Raw genomic sequence first — 22,531 nt, 5'->3', positions numbered from 1 at the left:
ATTTATTTTGCCTTTTCTCGGCAGTTTTCGGCGGTTGCGCCGCCGTTTCTTCTCCCCTTAGTATCCAAGTAACTTGAAGTTGGCTGGCCCATCTCTCGTTCGTCGCCAACCTACAATTTAACTTTAAATTACAAATTTGTAAAATGTAAAATGTAAATTATCTTTATAAACCAACCTAATGCCGTAAAATCAATCTTCGAATAAACCAACCTAATGCCGTAAAATCAATCTTCGATATTTATTATTTAGAAAATGTTAAGATTTTTAATTTGTTAATACTAATAGTCTAATAGCATGAAAAAATTTTATCTTTACATACCCTTTAAAATAAGTGGCATCCGCATTTAGAGCCTAGAGGTCAATATCATCAAACATATATGGGTGGGGGAAGGGTTTTACATGTAAGTAACACCTTTATAGTCCCCCCCCCCCCAAAAAAAAAGGGAAGGGCAATGGGCTGTTTATTTTACACTAGTCTCCCCCCCCTCCCCTATTTAAGAAGGGTTGCTATATGAAAAGAAAGGGTTGAAGATTTTGAATATAACCCCCCCCCCCAAAAAAAAATACAAAGAATAATCCCTTTATTTATTTAAATTTTCCTTTATAAAAATTTTCCATAATATATATATGACACCTTTATTATAACCCCCCCCCCAAAAAAAAAAAATACAAAGAATAATCCCTTTATTTATTTAAATTTTCCTTTATAAAAATTTTCCACTAATGCTGGGTGACGGGAGAGAGTTTTTTTAACTTTTAAGAAAGGTTTATATATATGACACCTTTATAAATTATAACCTTATATTATAATGGCCGATAAATTGATGTACACTCCCAATGATGATGCACAAAATTACCCCTTTTGTAAATAACAATTAATAGTTGAAACGTTTTTACACTCAACTTAATGAAGCAACCAAGTCCCAAAATTCCCCAAAATTGTTGAGCAAACCAAAAAGAAAACATTGGTATAAAACTTTGTTTTTAAAAGATATGAAATGATACAGATATTCATCATATCATTATCATCAATCTATTCTATAATTGGCCAAAAAGCCTTCATAAAGTGACAGCAAGCTGACAATAAAGTTGAAAATCCTTGAATGTTATGTAACTTCCAATATGTAACTTTGAAGCAATTTTGTTTGTCTACATTACCGAATACTTTTTTAATTCTATTCATCTCAAATGTAACTTTTCTTAAAAATAGGTTTCTAAAACTTGAAATATAATTTTTAACTTTTCTTACCAATGAATGATGAAACTTAAGTATAAATTGAAAAACAATTTGAAATATTCAGCCTCTAACGGCTAATTTATTTACTAAAATTTCATCGTATTAAATCCAAATTAAATCTTGTTGTTTCCCCCCCCCCCCTCCTCCTAACCATTACGTTATGATGGGTGGAGAAAAAAAGATTACATATAATTATATTCAAATAAGAAGTGTTGAAAAAGGGGGGTGGGGCAGGTTTCAAATAATCTTTACTCTTTTAATCTTTAATCTTTTACGGAGGGTAAATTAAGTGTTAAATTACCCCTTCTGCAGATTAAGCATCAAATCCTCCCCCCTCCTCAAGGGGAAATTAGGAGAATTCTTAGTCTTACATGTCATATAAATATTTTCCAACACATCTCATGATTTCCCTCGTAGTAATTGGATACGGATTATACCCCCCCCCCCCACACTTTCTTTTATGTGTGTTTATTTTATCCCTTACTATTCCAAAAAATAAAATTATAACATTAGGTAATAATAATATTTTCATTTTATATTTAATAATGTTATAAAAAAACTAAAAGGGGTAGTTTCACGAAGTGCATCTACCCATGCTAAAAAAATTATAGAAATGGGATTTTTACAGTAACTTTTTATTTATTAAGCTCAAATGCATTTCGTGAAACTACCCCTTATAAAATTAGTGGGTTTCGTCGTATTTTTACTTTTTATTTACTATTAAGCTCAAATGCATACCCCTAATAAAATTATAATAAATGGGATTATGAAAAGTAGTGGGTTCCTTTGTATTTTTACAGTAACTTTTTATCTTAGGGTAGGTAAATGTTATTTATTTATTTAATTTTCAGTTGCACTCCAGGGTCGGAAATGTTGGAGGAAAAGGAGGGGTTGGGGACCCCCACAAAAAAAATAACCCCCATTGATAGCATTAGGTAATAATAGAGATAAAATCAACCTTATTCGACATTCACTCAAAGCCCAAAAATAATGGACTTAAAAGTGTATTAAACTGTATATAAGACATTTGCGAATATATTGATACCATTAATTTGCCTCTTAGATAGAAAAAAGTATGTTTTTTTAATATTTTTCTCTTGCTACAAATCAAATTTCAAATTTGAGTCACCAAAAATGCTAAACTAATTTTTGCTCTAGAAGAATCAATTTTTGGAGTTAGAAAGTGCTTAATACCTCATTTTAATCGCCTGGCATTGCTTTATGATATACAGGTAATGACTTGGTTTTTTATGGAACAGCTGACTAAAAAATCGAGGTTTTGTGATAAACCCACTTTTGTTGTTGCTCCATAAATGATATTTTTTTTCCTAATTTTTTTGGCTGTAAAGAAGCTTTATATATTCATATAACATCCACCTAAATTTGACTTTTGATATTTTATTTATAACATCACCAGAGGGAATTGAATTTTGGAAAAAAAATATCAATTTATATTTTACACTGCTATGCATTGTTCTTGTTCTTGTTTCTAAAAAAAATTATATTATAAAAAAGAGAATTATTTAACGCTTCTATAGGTATGTTTATCATTTTTCTAGGCTAAATATAACTATAATTACACCATTTTAAAGTTAGACATCATAACATATTAACACAATTATTGAATCGGTCTGTATTATTAAGCTGGCAACTCTTAAAACAGCTGCATTTCATTATCCTATTATATAAAGTAGTAATCTTTTTTGTCTTCAGCTTAAGATTTCGACCATTACAGTACCTATTGAGTTCTGTGTTTTATGGATGCTTCTTATAGGACCCTGGATAGTTTTGGAATTTTGAAAAAAATATCAATTTATATTTTACACTGCTATGCATTGTTCTCGTTCTTGTTTCTAAAAAATATTTTTATAATTAAAAAGAGAATTATTTAATGCTTCTATAGGTTTGTTAATCATTTTTCTAGTCTAAATATAACTATAATTTCAGCATTTTTTAAACATCATTATATTCAAGTTATTGTAATTTTTAAATAAAATATCAATATCAAGAACTATTGGAACAATTTTTACCATGCAAAACAAGGTGTTATAAAGTGTAGGATCTCTCACAATATCTATCTGTCTATCTATAATGCATTACACATGTAATGCTAATAGAGAGGATGCTATTAGAGTGCTTTTATAATGTGAACTTCTCATAATTGAATGGGCTTCCTGAAACCAGAGACCATAAAGTTGGCCTAGTCACTACAAGGGGGAGTGCAGGAGTATCCAGGGGGAGGTGCTTGTAAAAGGGTAATTTTTTTTAGGGATAGGGGTAATCACCCCCCGTAATATATTATGGGGGGTATAAAACCAGCCTTTTAAATTTTTTTTAATAGGAGTAAACAAAATCCTTAAAACTTACAAATCTAGGAATCAAACTAGCACCCCAACCAATAATCAGTTCCATGCCAAATGTAGGAGTGTAAAAACATTGGAGGGACAAATGCTTGAGTCCCAAACGTCAGAGTGGAACAAACGCAGGAGTGGGACAAACGTTGGAGTGGACAAACGCAGGATTTTTGGGACAAACATCGGAGTGGACAAACACAGGAGTCCCAAACTTTTTTTTCAATTTTGAATTTTTTATATACAAACACAGCCCCCCCTACCTTCGTCCTGTTACTTTTCTTAGTTAGGTTAGGTTAGGATATAGGCTAGGGGGCTGAGCGCTCCAGCCATAGTCATTATTTTGTAGACAAGGGTATAAAAAATTTCAAAATTGTAATATTATTAAAATAGTAGACACTCCTAGGTTTTATTTAAGCAATGTCCACTCCAATGTTTGTCAATCTTGATGTTTGTCCACTCTGACGTTTGTCCCATTCTTATGTTTGTCCACTCCGATGTTTGGGACTCCTGCATTTGTCCACTCCGACATTTGGGACTCCTATGTTTGAGGTAGAACCCCAATAAGTAAATCTCAATAAAACTTGATAAAATTATGCAAAATATCAAAGTATTCAATCCCTGAATTTCAACCATCTAACTTGAATAGGAGTAGAGAAAATCATGAAAACTTGAAATGTAGGAATTGATATAGCCCACCCCAGTTTTTTGGCAAATCCTAATGAAACTTGATGAAAATATGGAGTATTGATAGAGAGAGAGAATATTCAATCCATGAAAATTTCAGCCTTCTATCTTTTATAGAAGCCGAGAAAATATCGTTTTTCCCTTTCTGTCTCAGACAGACAGACATACCAATGAACAGACATACAGATGAATGGACAGACAATGGACGGACAAATATTTTGAATTATAGAGTAGCTTCACTACTAAAAAACTAAATAGGATAATTGTTTACACAAATTGATTTCAGTATGTTTAAAATGAGCTTACTTAATCAAGGACGTCCAAGCTTTTTGATTTGGGGGGGAAGGGGGGGGGGGATTGAAATATCTAAATTTGGGCATCACCATGTTCATTTTGTGGGGTAATCTTTATATAATAGAGGCAAGTACATCAAAGCTTTTTATATTTTTTTTTTTGGGGGGGGGGAAGGGGAAGATTAAAAATTATGGGGTCGCCCCAAATTAATTAATAACCCTTAACCCCCTAACCCCCCCCCCCCACCGGGACATCCCTTTACATAAAGTAATGATTATAAAGTTGCTAAGTACCTTACTGCTACAAAAATCATCTTCCAACATTTAAGATTAATTCTAATGTCTAACACGCCTAAATTAACAAAAAGAGCTAACCATGGCGTGGATATACACATCCTAATTGTAAAAATGTTTTGCTTTTTAAAATTGTAAATCAATTATTTAGGAATCATTTTACTTTGTTTATTTACTAGCAGCTGCGCTCCAACCAACTAGGAGCTCTGTAATTAAAGGAGTAAGGAAATTAGTAAAATAGCCTTATACTTTACCGAAATCTTAAGCTACAGACAAAAAAGCTTTATATAATATGTATTAATTTGTAAAACTGCAAATGATAAAATATGACCTATTTTTTTCTCTTTAAAGATTCTCTTCAAACAACTCCCCCTTTTTATATAAAGATGCTAATTCCCCCCCAACCCAGAGGATATAAGCAGTAAAAAACCCCGCAGGGGGCACAATTTTCTAACACTTCTTTCTTATTTAGTCTTTTAAAAGGATTCAAAATGCATTGACATATATATATATTTTTTTTAACTCTTATTTTATACATCTTAATTGGAACTGATGATCTATTTTTATAGAGAAACATATGTATTCCATCAATAAAAAGATAAAAAATTAAGTGTGTTTATACATATAATAATTACTATATATAATAGGATAATGAAATGCAGCTGTTTTAAGGGATGCCAGCTTAATAATACAGACCGATTCAATAATTGTGTTAATATGTTAAGATGTCTAACTTTAAAATGGTGTAATTATAGTTATATTTAGCCTAGAAAAATGATAAACATACCTATAGAAGCGTTAAATAATTCTCTTTTTTATAATATAAATTTTTTTTAGAAACAAGAACAAGAACAATGCATAGCAGTGTAAAATATAAATTGATATTTTTTTCTCCAAAATTCAATTCCCTCTGGTGATGTTATAAATAAAATATCAAAAGTCAAATTTAGGTGGATGTTATATGAATATATAAAGCTTCTTTACAGCCAAAAAAATTTGGGAAAAAAATATCATTTATGAAGCAACAACAAAAGTGGGTTTATCACAAAACCTCGATTTTTTAGTCAGCTGTTCCATAAAAAACCAAGTCATTACCTGTATATTATAAAGCAATGCCAGGCGATTAAAATGAGGTATTAAGCACTTTCTAACTCCAAAAATTGATTCTTCTAGAGCAAAAATTAGTTTAGCATTTTTGGTGACTCAAATTTGAAATTTGATTTGTAGCAAGAGAAAAATATTAAAAAAACATACTTTTTTCTATCTAAGAGGCAAATTAATGGTATCAATATATTCGCAAATGTCTTATATACAGTTTAATACACTTTTAAGTCCATTATTTTTGGGCTTTGAGTGAACGTCGAATAAGGTTGATTTTATCTCAATAATATTTTCATTTTATATTTATACCCTAATACCATTAGGTAATAATAATATTTTCATTTTATATTTATACCCCTAATAAAATTATAATAAAGGGGATTATGAAAAGTAGTGGGTTCCTTTGTATTTTTACAGTAACTTTTTATCTTAGGGTAGGTAAATGTTAAAAAAATATCCTTACTTACTTTTGGTCAGGTTAGGTTGGGTCGCATTGAGTAATCCATCCTCCGGGGCAAATTCCTTCCATGTTCAGCAACTCTCGGTGCTCTACACACCAAGAGAGGCCATTTTTTTTTAGAATATAATCCCAAATTTGGTAAATTTTGTGGGTTCTAAAAAGAACCAGAGAAAATTGAAATGCTTTATTTATTTATTTATTTAATTTCAGTTGCACTCCAGTGGCGTCAAAAATAGCTGATCCACAACGGAAGCGCATAATAACAAAGTTGTGTTCACCTCCAAGGGTGAAGAAAAGAAGAAAAGAGTCTTCTCCCCAATCGAGGTAAAAAAAACAAGTAGCCAAATAATTTTTTTTTTATTTTGTCCAGAGGGCAAGGGAAAAATAATATTAATTAATAATTAAAATAATAGGCTATTTTTTTAAGGTCAAAACCTGCAAGCCCAGAACCTGAAAAAACAACTTCACCCCCCAAACCTTCTCCCCAATCGAGGTAAAAAAAACAAGTAGCCAAATAATTTTTATATTTTGTCCAGAGGGCAAGGGAAAAATAATATTAATTAATAATTAAAATAATAGGCTATTTTTTTAAGGTCAAGGGGGGGGGCAAAAGTGACACTTTTTGAAACCAAAACTAAAAGTCAACAAAGGAACACAACTAAAAAAAGAGTTACAGGTGTGAGATTATTAAATAAAATGTTTAATAAAATTAAAATTACTTCAGGTTTATGTCTACTTGGTTAAAGTGCTTGAAGATCATGCTTACATGATCCCCAACTACCCTGGAAAGGGTAAGCATAAGACCCCGTGGGGGCGGGGGTGCAAATACTGTCACTTCAATACCTGGGATGACACATACCACGTGAAAGAATGCCCCACAGATCCAAAAGCAAGAGAGAAATTTATACTGCAAGAAACTAACCTTCTTAGGTAATAATATTAAGTTGACATAAAATAACATGATGTATTAACGCAACGTGCCGGAGCCGTATAATTTTGATGCGGCTCCGGCTCCGGGGAGCCGTATTTGGAAATACGGCTCCCGGCTCCGGCTCCAGCTCCGGCTCCTACCTTAAAATTAATATATCAATTTTTTTCATTATTGAATTTGATAAAATAAGATAAATAATATAAAATATTTTGCTTTTATTTGATTAAAGCTATTTAAAAGTAGAAGGATGTGTGTCTATTTGTTAAGTAACAATAGTTTTTCAGTTTATTATATGGAAATAGACCGTTGCCAAATTATAATATTACTTTAAAAAATCATTTTTACCTAGTCCGGAGCCGGAGCCGTTTTTAACAAAAAATACGGCTCCGGATCCGGCTCCGGCTCCACCAAAAATGTTGCTGCTCCCGGCTCCCGGCTCCGGCTCCAGAACACTGGTATTAAGTATTCATAAACATTGATTAAAAATATATACTGACGGACAAGGTGAATTATAGAGTAGCTTTGCTAAAAAAAATAATATTAATTGCTTACCTGTTTAGGAGGTTTCGCCATCACTGGATCAATGACCACAGAGATGTTTACCGAGAGTATAGGAAGGGAGTGAACCTGGCCAGCTTTCAGAGGAAGTTTCAACAGGCCCAGGCAGATGCTGAAGTTATCCATGAAGTCAAAATATACACCACTGCCCTAGAAGCGCTGCGCCACATAACAGGAAAACTGGTTAATAATGAAAGTTTCCTTCGCTTTAAGGTAAATGTATGTTTAATATTTTTGATCATATTTGCTGTTATCTAATGTCTCATACCTATATTTTTTTAAACAAAATGAATTGAAAATGATTGCTAAAATTGAAATATATCTTCATGTCAGTTAGAATAGTGTATTTTTTAAAAATAGGTTGAAAAACATACTAACTTTAAAAAATTCGCTTTAAGGATAAGGATGCCAATGCCTTTGACCATCTCATCGCCAAGCAGGTCGGTTTACTTGAGAAAGGCAACAAGCAGGATGCACCCACCAGCAAACAGCTTCATAACTGGCTGCAGGGGCAGCACAAGTATTACATGGAATCCTTCAAGAAGATTTTAGAAAATAAAGGTATTAATAACTATTAACTATTAAGTATTATAATTTATAAACTAAAACATTACTAAATAATTTCAAAATCTGAAAGAAATAACAAATACTTAATTTAAATTATCTTTACTTCCGCGGGTGTGTACATTGCCTAAATCGAAGGAAAGGTGCACACCTGCGGAAAAAATGTTAATATTTAATTATTTTAAATAACAAATAATTATAATCAATATTATCTTTGTTTCCGCAGGTTTGCACCTTTCCTTCGACTTCGGCAATGTTCACCACACCGACTTCATTGCAGGTAACCTAAATAAAATAAATAAAATATTATTATTTATTAATGCAATTACAACTGCAGCAGCTACATAACCTGAATTAAATAAAGTAAAGTAAACTATTATGAATAATATAAAAGAATTACTAATTTTTCAGTAACTGCAAACTATACCGATGCAGAAGGTCCCAAAGAATTGTTGCTCGCCTGTGAACAGGTATAAGTTTAAAATTAATTCTTAGAAATTTAGAATGACCACAAATACCTAAATGATAATTTGATTAATTACTTATGTTTAGATGCCTAAACCCGATGCTTCCGGCCGCAGCATCTACGAATATTTCGAACAACTGTTGAAAAGGTTTGGGCTTGAGCATTATCAACTTCTCAGCTCCACATCCGACTCGGCTGCCAACTGTGTAAAGGTAATGAAAAATTATAAATTATAATTATAAAATCATAACTATTTAATAGTTTTTTCTCGCATCGTATTTTAAATGGCTTTCCGCGGATGTAAAATGTACAATTGTAAGATAAAACCAGTTTTTTTAGATGAATATTTGAATGAATACGAGAATTAATATTCTAAAACAATACCATTAGAAAGTAAATCATTAATTTATTTTTCATTCTTTAGTCCGTCAAGATACTCAATGAAGAGCACGGGAAAACCCCCACAGAGTATACAAGTTACATGAACCATGAGGATGAAGATGAGGAAGTCAGTGATGATGATGATGATAGTGATAAGGAAGACACACCTGAGGCTGATAGTGAAGATGAAATCCCGTTGGATATGGTTATAGAAGAGGTTGACAAAGGAGTTGCACAAGCAGAAGATTTAGATGAGGTTGAGGATGGTGTTGTAGAAGCCGAAGGTGAGGGTCAGGATGGAGGTGAAGAAACCCTGGCAGGAACAAGACAAGGCGATGGCGGCATATCAAGTGCGATTTTCTACAGGTCCATCGCCATCAAAGATCCACAACAAAGAGAGGGTAAGTAAAGTTAAATTAAATTCATTCCCAAAAAATTCAATGAATTACATTTAATGATTTACAGGGGTAGTTTCACGAAATGCATTTAACTAAATTATATTAATTTATTAAATTATTTCTTTTCAGCAATCACAAATTTCGGGAAACTAATGGAAGAGAACATCCAGAAAACAATGATATGTGATGAGCAAAAATGTGGACTAATAGTGGGAGGCGTTTGCCTCAACCACCAAGTGGAGTTGGCGTTGAAGCAGGCTGCCAAAGTTGTAAGTAAATTAATTAAATGATTAATAGAACCAACTAAATAACTTATACAGTAACTTAAAAAGTTAAATAATAAATTATACAAAAACGTGAAAATTAACAAATATTATATTTTTTAGAAAGGGAAGGGGTACAACAGAACCATAATTAACCTGGCAAAGCTGGTCAGTAAAATTATGAATAACAAGAAGCTGCGTCGCATTTTGGTAGAGAGTGGACAACGTATGCTTACCAGATACGTGGAGACGAGATGGAGCTCCAGAATGAACATGATAAAGCGGTTCTTAGAGTTGTTTGACAACAAACAACTACTTCAGAAGGTGAAAAAATCCGTGCAGGATCAGAAAGGTAAACCCAAAAAAGTTAATTATAATTTAAACAACAATTTAAAACTAACAAAATTACCAACTTAAATTTCTCTCTGTCCCTTAATTAAACAAAAGAGAAAGGTAACAAATAGAAGTTTATTAAAATTTAAACTAAATAAATTATTTCTTCTCTCGTTCCCTTAATTAAAAATTAGAACTGTATATATCAATAGAATTAATTTTTAATGTTTATTTTAGTCAACAAGAAGTTTGACAATCTGTGGCCAACACCTGACCAGGTTCTTGCCCTCAGAGAAGTCCTGCAAGTGTTGGAGTGTGTGGATACCATGCTGACAATTCCCGCCCAAGCCCATGAGGCCACAATCGTCCAGATGTTCACCATGCTGGATACGGTGTTCTTTACCCTACGGACAAGTATGCCTGGCAACTTATTCGCTAGACGTGTATTCAAGTTCCTTCACCAGAGAGTTAACAAGATTGTCCGTAATAATGCAGGCTGGCAAGTCTGTCTCTACCTACACCCCCTGTCACGCAGTCATTTGGAAATGATTGCGAGTGGCACACAAAGCTTTACGGTGACACAGGATGAAGCAAAAACAATCTTACAACAAGCACCCAAAAATTGTAGGTTGTTGGGTGAACGGCTACACCGAATCTCACTGAGAGCCAACCTAAGTCCTGAAGAAAAGGCAGATGAAGAGGCCGACCTGCGTAGTGCTAATGCGGATGCCGACAATGAGGATTCCGAAGCTGACGAGTACGATTCTCCAGAAACTGCACCTCCCACAGGTAAAGATATACAATATTAATTAAAATAGATAATAATAATAACATTAGTTAAATAATTCAATTATCATTTTTATTAATTATATTTATGTATTACAGGCATGATGACACCCATCCAAAAGATGTTATGGAACAAACAACAAGAGTTCAAAGAAATTCAGGCTCAAGCAGCAGCCAAGAAGAAAAAGAAAGAACAACGTGACAAACAGAAGGATCCCCTGAACGTCATGAAGAAACACCTGAAAGCTGGGCTGAAGGATTGGAATAATATAGAAGAATCCAAGTTGCATGCCTTGACATACGGTTACCAACGTGAAGTCGCTAAGATAAAGGAGGAAATTGCGAAAGTCAAAAAATCTAAGTCCAAGGATTTCGATGTTGAAGAACGCCAGAAACTGTACAAACAAGGAGCAATGACTGCAAGCCACAGGATGCTTACTGCCAGGTATGAACATGTTGCAGAGCAGATATGTTATCCACCTGGACTTGTCAGTTTGATGACCAACTTCAACAACTTACCTGTTTCTAATGCGAGGTGTGAGAGAATTTTCTCACACCTCAAATTAGTTTACTCATCGAGGCGCTATAACCTAGAGAAAGACACCATCCACGCCATCATGTTCTTGAAGATGAACAAGCTAGTCCCCAAGAAGTCCCAAGCATTTTGGGATAGACAGGTAAAAGTTACCAAGAAGACAGCAACCAAGGAACTGGAAAAGTGAAATAATTTTTGTATATATGTTTATCATATTAATTATGTTGGAAAGAAATAAAGTAGAAGTAAAAGTAAAACAAATAATTTAATGAAATAATTTTGTGTTTTTTAAATATCTGTATCATTACCATTATAAAATAAATGTTGTAATAAAACCCAAAAAACTGTTTATTGATATATTTATTTTTTTTGCAGTATTGTTATTTAATTTAACAAGGATGAATAATCAATAAGTAGCGAAGCCAAAAACATTACTCAAATCATACTTGTCTTGTGTCTTTATGCGTGGATGGTCTCTTGCTCGAGGTTCTAGAGTAAATAAGTTGGACATCAAATGAAAGTAAATACTAAATATCCAAAAATAAATTTGAATTTCAATTAAAGGGTGATGGAAAAAAATAAAAATGCGTACTTGCCGCTTCGCTTATATTATTGTACATTCAAACATCAGTAAACCAAAAATCAGACCAATCGGATAATTAGGTCACATAAAAATTTGTTGTTAAAATGTAAAAAAAATACGGACATTAATGTCAGAACTGAATTATCAGAATGCGAATATATAAGAGTCAAAGCAAAATTGTAAGTAAATTTGTTTAAAAACAGCTTGATAATCAGGTTTAATATGAGCGTACATTTAAAAACGAGTTTCAACGCAAAAAAACGCGGAGCCGAATCTAGAAATACGGCTGCGGATGTGTGTATATTTGGTAACATATGGTTTTTAAGTTTAATTTAAGGAAATAGACCGTTAAATCATATTATTACTGTAAAAACTCACTTTTAACTAATGTGGAGCCGAGCCGTTCTGAACGACGTAAAAAAATGCACGGAAATTCTTTTCGAACACAGGGATTCAATATTTTTAGGTAAGACTAAGACTTATCGATAAAACACACCCGATACTTTGTAATTTTGGAACGATATAAAAAAATAAAAAATAAACATAATTAAAAACAAAGTATGGAGCTTGCCGAATTATTCACAGTATAAAATCTGTGCGTTTAAAATTGAAATTACCAAAAGGCAAAATAAGAATAATTAAGTTATAACGAACAGACTTTTCACTTTATATTTACAAATTATTACAAAATCCTTACCTTAATATACTCTACTAAATGATTATGTGTACCGCCTTCCGAAATAGAAAACATAGCCTATTATTTTGACGTGCATGTACTCTTATGACATTCACGCAAAACAATAGACTACAATAATCCTTTTCGGACGACAGTACAGAATTAGATGATGATCTTGTGTTGACACTTGACTTTGTTTCTTTCTTCTTTTTTTTATAACTATATTTTCAATTGCAAATAATATTTATCACTTTATTTTATTGTATTAATATAATTCCATTTGAAGTTTTCACATTGTATATTAATTTTTTATTATTTTTCACTTTTCTTTGTATCTAACTAACGCGTAGTATGACGTGTCAATACACTCTGAAATTCAAATAAGGACTGAAGAACTATGTGTGTGTGCACGAGGTGCACGAGGTAGAAATGTACATGGGTAATTAGAAACTTCAATATAATTTATTTCGTTATATTTACATTTTTTAAAATAAGATTTTTTAATATGTTTTGACCACGGTAAATAATAAAAATTTGTTGGAGGAATTTTTGTGTATATATTTATCCCTGATATAAATTGAACAGCATACACCGGAAACGGATGATATCAAATAACAGGGAATCTATAAATATATTGTTACAATTACAATTACAAACTATTATAAGTTAACTTTAATATATTTCATTATCGTTATATACTTTTTTTACGTAATGCAAAATTATACTTTTTTAATATTAGGAAGAATTTTTATTTTACCCTGTAAAAAAAGCAATGAAAAAAGTAAGACGTCTAAAATGTCGTATTCTTAACAGGTAGACTTTTTGGAGTAAGGAAATTATGTCATCACATTAATTTCATAGAAAGAACCTTAAAAGTCTAATATATCTAGTAAATTTTATTTCGGAATTGTTTAACGAACATACTTAATTTAAGATTGCGTGATTTATTTCGAAATAGAAATATAAAACGTAAAAATTTATTATTTTTCAAAATCTTCTATTTATTTACGAAGTACTTCGTACTATTTATTTACGAAGTACTTCGTAAATAAATATTAAGAAATTTGAATATTTAGAAAAATAGAAATAGGGAGATATTTTTGAACGAACGGAGAGGGGAATAAATATCCTATTTTTGAAATAGAATTCTTGCACACGTAAATTAATATTCCCCAATTTCAATATTTTCATATCTCTAAATTCCCTTCCAAATTTCCTCGAAATACGATACGTTTAGGGTTTAGAATAGTTAATATTTTAAATATCTAGTAGACACATCATTGCATTTCATTACTCTATCCCTGTCAACGAATTGACAATCTATATCAGACATATGTCTACTTGAAATCTATTCAATATATCTTTGACGATGGAAATTTGAAACTCACGGGTCAATATTTCTTTAATATTCCCCCTATTTTCGAACTGTCCAAAGTCGTTTATAATAATTAGGGAAAGGGTTGAATTTGGACATGAAACATAAATATTAAAATCTTTTCTAAATTTTTACGATCCTGAAAGTTAATATTTACTGATATTTTCCAATAAATTTTTTCGTTCCGTCAAAATTTGGAAAAATAGCCAATATGGCTGTCTAGAAAGAACACGAAACCTCTACACCGAATATTTTCTCAGTGTTTTTTTTTACTTTTTATACAATTTTTTTTTTAAAATTAAATATTGATGAGTTTTTTATTTTTATAGAATGAATTATAAAAAAAATAATATTGGTTGATTGGTTTTTGTGATATCAGAACCATATTTTGTATCATTGTTGGGGATGTACATCAATTTATTGGCTATTGTCTTATCTCTTAAGATCCCTGATTTTTCTTACTTTTAATTTTTATTGCAAGATATTTTGACTTTTAGACTGACATAACCTAAAACATAAAAGGGAGGCGGAAAAATTAATATCCAGGGAGGGAGGGGACAATGAGCTGTTGATCACACTATTCCTATGTTCAACCCCTTCCTTTCTTTCCCCCCACCCCCCATTATTTATGATGATGATGATAATCCCATTTTATGGGGGGGGGGGGGGGGGGGGAAATGTATGACATGTATATACTCAGTCATGGAAAATTTTAGAAAGGATTACAAGATCCATAAAAGCGAAGCACTGATACAGTAGGACAAACGGATATTAACACTTGTATAGTGTCAGAAGAGTCGAAGCAAAATTGTAAGTCAATTTGTTAAAAAACTGCTTGATATCTCAAACATGCCTAAATTAACAAAAAAAGCTATCCATTTGTGACGGATGGAAGGACCAACCCTAATTATAGAAAAGCCTCGCCTTTAAAATGTCTAAGCTATGATGAACATAAGCCTTCCCCCTCCCCCCCCCCCCAAAAAAAAAACAAACAAACCTAATAATAGACTTCAGATGGACAACTCATATCATATTACCTTAGATGGGGGGGGAAGGGGTTGGAGGGGCTGTAGTCCTGTATTCTTTATATGAGATCTAAAGGGATAAGACAATGGCAGATAAATTGATTCACATCCCCAATGATCATACACAACCCCTTCTGTAAATTACAATTTTTAAAGTTTAATAATTATAAGTTTAACACATAATACATCTTAAGACAAAGATAATAAAAAAAACATGTATAGAGTCATGAAAAATTAAAAGTATATTTCTGTTTTCAATATCTATTAAAATGTTTAAGTTTTTAACCATGCATAATATTAGTAATGTTATAAGCGAAGCATCTCCCTAATCAAGTCCTAAAAATCTTATATGTCCTTTTATCTATTTATATTCTGCCCTCAGTTCTAACACTCTACAACTTACAAGTAATTATAAAGTTTATTTGTCCTACCATTACAGAGGTTCGCTTTGATATATGTTGTCATTCTTGTATTAGTTCTAATTTTTCTAAATGTTAGCGCCTCTTCTTATTGTAGAAACTAGAAATCTTTCTCATTTGTATTTTGAAGCTAGGGAAATCAGAAAATTGCTTCAAAACATCCCAAGACCTAAACAATAAATTGAATTTTGATTGGTTGATTCATTTAATTTAGTGTCAAAATGTTTTAAACACCAATTGTAATCTACATTTGCCTATTGTAGAAAAGGATATATACGTGGATATTATGACAAGGGAGAAATAGTGGTCTATTTAGATTGCTAACAGTGAACTCCCTTGGTGGTTAGTTCGATAATTCATTAGGAGGGGAGGGGATGGGGTAGGGAAGGGAAGGGGAAGGGAGAAATCATTACTTAGACTGCTGCGTAATTGCAACCTAAATTCAAATTAAAAAGCTGAAATGTTATATGAGTCATTATAAAAGGCTTGAAACAAGAAGGACGTGTCTATCACCCTAAAAATTAATCTGTTATGGGCTTTATGGACAAACAAAATTATATATAGAAACAAGGATGACAACATCCACAAAAGCGAAGCACTGAAAGTGTAGGACAAACGGACATTAACACTGATATAGTGTCAGAACTGAATAATCAGAGTATAAATGTATAAGAGTAAAAGCAAAATTGTAATTAAATTTGTTGAAAAACTGTTTGATACAGGATAATGTTTATAGACATACTCAGATTTTTAGGAGGACCTCATTATAGTGTTGTTTCTCTTATAATATTGTACTTTGTTGTCCCAGGAATCATTATACCAAAAATCAGATCAATCGTATAATTAAATCACATTTGTTGTTAAAAAGTAGAAGAATTAACATGTTTGAAATGGACGTACTTACATTCTGGTAATGATTATAGAGTTTCTCAATCTTAACTAACTACTACAGAAATCACCATGCAAGAAATATATAGGACAATTCTAACATGCCTAAATTAACGGAAAAAGCTATCTGTCTCGGACAAATGGACCGATTCTAATTATAGAAAAGCTTCGCTTTTAAAAATCAACTGATGTTTAACATTATATTAAATTATATGAAAATAATTTTGTCTTTAAAGAAAATGAACAATAATAGTTATTTCTCGTATCGTATTATAAACGGCTTTCCGCGGTTATAGAATGTACAATTATAAGATTAAAACTCGGGGCTAGTTTTAATCTTATGATTGTACATTTCTATATTCGTAGAAAACTGGATATAATACGATGCTAGACATAGTTTTTTCGTATGGATGAGAACCGGTTCCTATCCACCGGATTCGAATGAATACAAGAAATTATATTAAACTAACTAAGAAGCATGGAAAAATAATCATGGTGATAACTTTAGTAGTTAGGTACGATTTAGAAAGCGTAGCAACTCTATAATCATTACCAAAATGTCCGTACGTCCATTTTAACCATGTTGATTTTTTTACTTTTTTAACAACAAATTTTTATGTGATCTAATCATCTGATTGATCTGATTTTTGGTATTTTGATTTCTGATTTTGATTAATGAAAAAAGCTATCCATCTCAGACGTACGGACGGACGGACGTACGGTTCAACCCTAATTATAGAAAAGCTTCGCTTTTAAAAATTTAAACTTATAAAATCATTAGATTAATTTAATATCCCTCCCATATTTCTTTACTAATACAACAACAGGAAGTTGAGGTTTTGATATGAGCAAGGGGTCCAACCTTACTTTTTATAAAGCAGGGCTTTTCTATACTTAGGGTCGGTAGGTCTGTCCTTTTAACATTATTCTGTATTTAACAGTTTTACAAAAAAAATAACGTATAATTTTGTCAAAAATAATCCAAAAATATTATGCTTAATTTGTTCTGACACTCTACAAAAGTTAATATCAGTCATTCCATTTTAGAGCTTCGCTTTTATGGATGTTGTTATCCTTGTAATTTTCTCAAAGTAGATAGTGTAAAAAGTAATGATAAATAATTGGAGGGGGGGGGAGCAGTATTTTTAATTATCCTATTATATAAAGTAGTAAGCGTTTTTGTCTGTCCCGAAGGATCTCGCTAACCGCTGAACCGGTATTGTTCTCTTTTACAGTAAAGCTTCTTACAGGTCCTGGGAAGGTTTTAAACTTCCCCCCCAAAATATTATTTTTTTACTCTTTCAAAACTTAATATTAAAATGGGATGAGGTCGACTTTTTCCCCTTCTACCTTAAGTACCCCTAGAGGCTTCTAGGGGCGTAACCGCTAGTATATGTATATTGTAAAACTACAAAAACATGTGTTAGGTGTGATTGGGAGAAGGTTGGAACTTGCCCTGATTAGTTCTGCTAACAAAATATCACATAGGTTTTGGGGGTTGTTGATGGTGTCCCCCCCCCCCACACAATACAAATAGCCTATAACCACCACAGGACCAGTAGGTATATTCCCTGAAGAGTAGAATCCAGCAGTTACAAAGATCTTAAGGGACAGACAGACAGACATCATTCTACTTTGTATTGTAGATTGTGGGGGAGGAAAACTTTTACTTTTATTTATTATCCCTTCATTCTTCTGGGTTAGACTTAGGAGTTGACTTTCCAAACTTTCGAAGCTACTCTATATTTTGAAATGTCCTTCTGTCTTTCTATTTTTGGTGTTTATGGTCGGAATATCAAAATAAGCATAATTTAAATGTACATGTGTACATCTAAATCACATTAAATGACCCGTGTATACATGTCATTCCCCCCCCCCCCCCCCCAAATAGACGTCATATTGTAATTTGATAATTATAACATGACCTCCCCTCCCCTCCCCCATCCTTTCATGCAATAATAAAAACAAGGTTGACTAGATCCAAAATCATTGATAGAAATACATACAACAAGATTATTTGTGTATTGTAGTTTAAGTTATTTAATCTAGAGAGTGACATATTCATAGAAGGTAATTTTGTGTATCATTGTTGAGGATGTACATCAATTTATTGGCCATTGTCTTATCTCTTAAGAACCCTGATTTTTCTTAATATTGATTGCAAGATATTTTGACTTTTAGACTGACCTAACCTAGTTATAGAGCAGCTGTGCCACTAAAAAAGGGGAAAACAATTAGTGAGCAAAACTTAAAAGGATTTTGTTTCTTGTAACTAAAATTTGTTAGGGGAAGGAGGGGAAACTTTCTAACTTACTAGTAGCTTCGTCCCATGTTCCTAGGGATATCTTATATTTTATAGAGAAACTAGCTTAAAACCTGACCATTGATATTATTTATCTTCTCAATATTTCAACTACATACTACTTAACTTTTTAATAGCAAAGCTATTCTACAATTCTATAATGTATAACTCCTAACATTCGTCTATAAAAAGGTTACTATTAAAGATTTATGTCGGATTTTTTTACGAAGATTTTCATCAAATATACTTTTCAAAGTTCAAAGAGATAGGGGACAATGGGATGTTTATTACACTAATCCCAAAAGTTTTATAATATTTTCTTATTTGATGGCTTAACAACATGTTACTTGTAAGTGCAGCGCTGCATCTACAAGTTACATGATCCGAAGTTTTCAATAGGAAGACAATATCATTAATGATCAGTCTACAATTTTCTGGTCTGAATTATTGCTCTATCCCTGTATCTTAGGAATGCAATCTTAGCATTTCTTGGGGGGGGGGGGAGGAGTTAAATAAACACTCACTCTCTCTCACTTCATACATCCCCCCCCCCCTAATAATTCTTCCTATACAACATGATGATTTTACTTTTTGCCAAATTTTTTATTTGTGAAATGATAACTAAAATAGACATGTTACAATTATACTATCGATTTTAAACTTTACATGATGATTCCAATAATAGTTAGGTATAATTTATGAAGTGTAGCAACTCTATAATCATTACCAGAATCACATCCATTTAAAAACATGCTGGTTCCTTTTCAAAAATTCAAACAATGTTCAATATTATAAGCGAAGCATCTGTATAATCAAGTGTTTTCTTTCTTTATCTTTTATATTCATTTTATCTCTTTTTCTCTTTCTTTCTCTCTCTTTCTCTTTTGTTGGTTCTTTTCGTTAATTTAGGCATGTTAGAATTGTCCTAATGATTTCAAACTGTGCATGATGATTCCTATGACAGTTAGGTACAATTTAGAAAGCATAGCAACACTATAATCGTTACCAGAAAGTCCGTATATCCATTTAAAACATGCTGATTTTCTTGACACTTTGACAAAACAATTTTGTATGACATAATTATCTTATTCATCTGATTTTTTAAATAATGATTCTTAGTACAACAAGGTAAAGTATTATAATCAAATCCTAAAATTGAAAGTAAATATTAGAGAAAGGGAACAATGGGCTATTTATATCACATGTCCCCAAAGTTTTATAAAAAGCATTTTCTTATTTGTTGGCTTAACAACTTTGGGGACTTTTCCTGAATTTTAATTGGTTGGGATGTACAGGGTGCGCCACATAAATCCGGACTTTTTATTATTTTTAAACAAATAAACATAAAATCGTCAATTTTAAATATTTTATTGAATTTTAAAAACTGGGAAGCAACCTAGGTATATGACTATTAGATTATTTAATAAAATCGCTGCCAGCCTCAATCACCGCCTCTACCCGCCCCCTGAACCGCCCGCCGACCCTGGTCACCATGTCCCTGTTCAAGCAGGCGTAGTTCTCCATGATAGGAGCAATGAGAGAGGTCTCCTTGGTATGGGCGCGTCTATTGGTTTATGCTTTAATGGCGCTCCAGGCCCAAAAGTCCATGGAATTAAGATCGGGGCTGCTGGGAGGCCACATTTCCTTAAGGACGTGAGTAACCGCAGGATCCAAATTAACCCATCTTTAAAGCTACCCTTTGACACGGCGGCTCTTATTTGGGCCACAGTTAGGCTAGAACAACGTTTTATACCTTTTTAAAAATGGCATGAAGATTAAGATAGGGTTATCAGCGCAATACATAGTCTAAAACGAGTTTCAAGGTTCCATGTGAGCCCCTAAAGTCAAGAACCGAGAAATTTTCAAGATTTTTGACGTTTTTGACATCTTAAAATCTACCATGATCCACTTTGTCGGAGTACTTCAGCCAAGTAAGCTGGGATTTAGAGCTTTAGTCTTTTCTAGTGTTTTCACTAGGTATCTGATAGTATCTCCAGCAGGTTTCATTAGACCATCTCACCTACAGATGGGCTAAGGTCAGATTTAGTAGGCCCAAGTCATAAATCCACGGTAAACTATCTGCGCAATTCGAATCTGCCTTGTTGAACATATGCGCGGCCAGCTCGGCGTACACGTCCTCCATCGTCCAAAGATTTTCATGGGCAAAAGGGTCATTACCTAAGCTTTTTATAGTGGGGTCAAACGTCCTTATTGGTCAAGTAGTTTTGGCGCTATGGCCGTTTTAAAAAAGTCCGGATTTATGTGGCGCACCCTGTACATGAATTTAACAGCCATTGTCTTATCCTTTTAGATCCCTTCCTAACCTAAAAGTATAAAAGTCTGGGACTATAAATTAATAACTGAAATATCTTTAAAATGATGTTTCTTAGTTAGGGAAATTGATGGGTGCTTTCACACAAAGTACCTGTTAAGCACAAATACACCCCCCCATCCTCCTTTACTTATCATTTCTATAAATATGAATAAGGACCTAAAGAAATTAACAAACAGACATGGGGGTTTATCATTAATACACTTTCAGTGATAAATCTATTTATATAAATCAGGGATCAGAAGGAATATGACGATGGCCTTTAAATTAACACACATCCCTAATGTAGATCACAGTTAGTGGTTGAAACGTTTTGACACAACTAAATGAACCAATCAAAATTCCCAAAGTTGTTAAGCCAACGAATAAGAAATTTAAAACCCTAGAGACTAGTGTAATAAACAGCCCAATGTCCACTTCCTCCCTGCCAAATATTTATTTGAAATTGCCGTGGTTAAAACGGTCATGAGTGTATCTTAACGGTCATTGGAATGTGTGTTAATCCCCGCCCCATATTAAAACGGACATTAATCTCCGCCCATTTATTTCCTAAAAAACGAAACGGTCAGGTATTAATCTCTATTAGAATACGGTCATAGACTATTGTCTCCGCCCATTTATTTTTATTTAATGGTTATGAGTTAATCTGTACTTGATTTTTAAAAATTGGGGTTAAACTACCCTCCCCCCCCCCCTCTCTACAATCAAACCAGGAGAGGTTAAAAGCCTGCCCAGGATTTATATAATACATAATTATTTTAATAGAGATTTTGAACATTGTTGTCATAGGAATCAATATTCCAAAATTCAGATGAATATCACACAAAAAAATGTTGCAAAAAAAACGTTAAAAATCACCCTATTTTAAATGGACATTCGGATTTTCATAGAGTTGCTATGCTTTCTAAATCGTACCTAACTGTTATTGGAATCATCATGCAAAGTTTGAAAACAATAGAACAATTCTAACCCATCCAAATTACAAACTGATGACCGTGCAGACAGAATTAGAAAAAAATCTTGTCTAAAAAAAGGTTTTCAAGAAAGAAATTTAAACAGTATAATGTAATAATGGAGCATGTATGAGATCTAAAGGGATATGACAATGGCAGATATATTGATGTACAACCCCAAAGATGATACACAAAATTACCCCTTCTGTAGATTACAATTGGTGGTTGAAACGTTAAGACACTTATTGAACTAACCAACCATTATTCTTCAAAAGTCCCCAAAGTTGTTCGACAAAAAAACTTTGTGGACAAGTGTAATAAACAGCCCAATGTCGTCTCC

General features: G+C 32.6%; 3 protein-coding genes across 4 annotated transcripts in view; all 3 read left to right on the top strand.

The window, feature by feature from the left end:
• LOC145311985 (ATP-dependent translocase ABCB1-like) overlaps nt 1-22,531 on the top strand; it is a 516,884-nt gene that overhangs the window by 132,040 nt on the left and 362,313 nt on the right. The window lies entirely within an intron of this gene.
• LOC145311986 (uncharacterized) overlaps nt 1-22,531 on the top strand; it is a 32,519-nt gene that overhangs the window by 6,380 nt on the left and 3,608 nt on the right. The gene's annotated exons all lie outside the window — the stretch shown is intronic.
• LOC145312821 (uncharacterized) lies at nt 8,805-11,309 on the top strand. Its single transcript, XM_080152061.1, has 4 exons — nt 8,805-9,724; nt 9,851-9,990; nt 10,108-10,336; nt 10,555-11,309. The coding sequence occupies exons 1-4, from the start codon at nt 9,424-9,426 to the stop codon at nt 11,124-11,126; spliced, it is 1,242 nt and encodes a 413-aa protein (XP_080008187.1). The 5' UTR covers nt 8,805-9,423; the 3' UTR covers nt 11,127-11,309.

Source organism: Acartia tonsa, chromosome 2, assembly GCF_053477335.1.
Source record: "Acartia tonsa isolate MP-2025a chromosome 2, ASM5347733v1, whole genome shotgun sequence".
In the NCBI taxonomy this organism is placed as follows: domain Eukaryota; kingdom Metazoa; phylum Arthropoda; class Copepoda; order Calanoida; family Acartiidae; genus Acartia; species Acartia tonsa.
The sequence above is the reverse complement of the archived record's forward strand: the minus strand, read 5'-3'. Positions and strand labels throughout refer to the sequence as shown.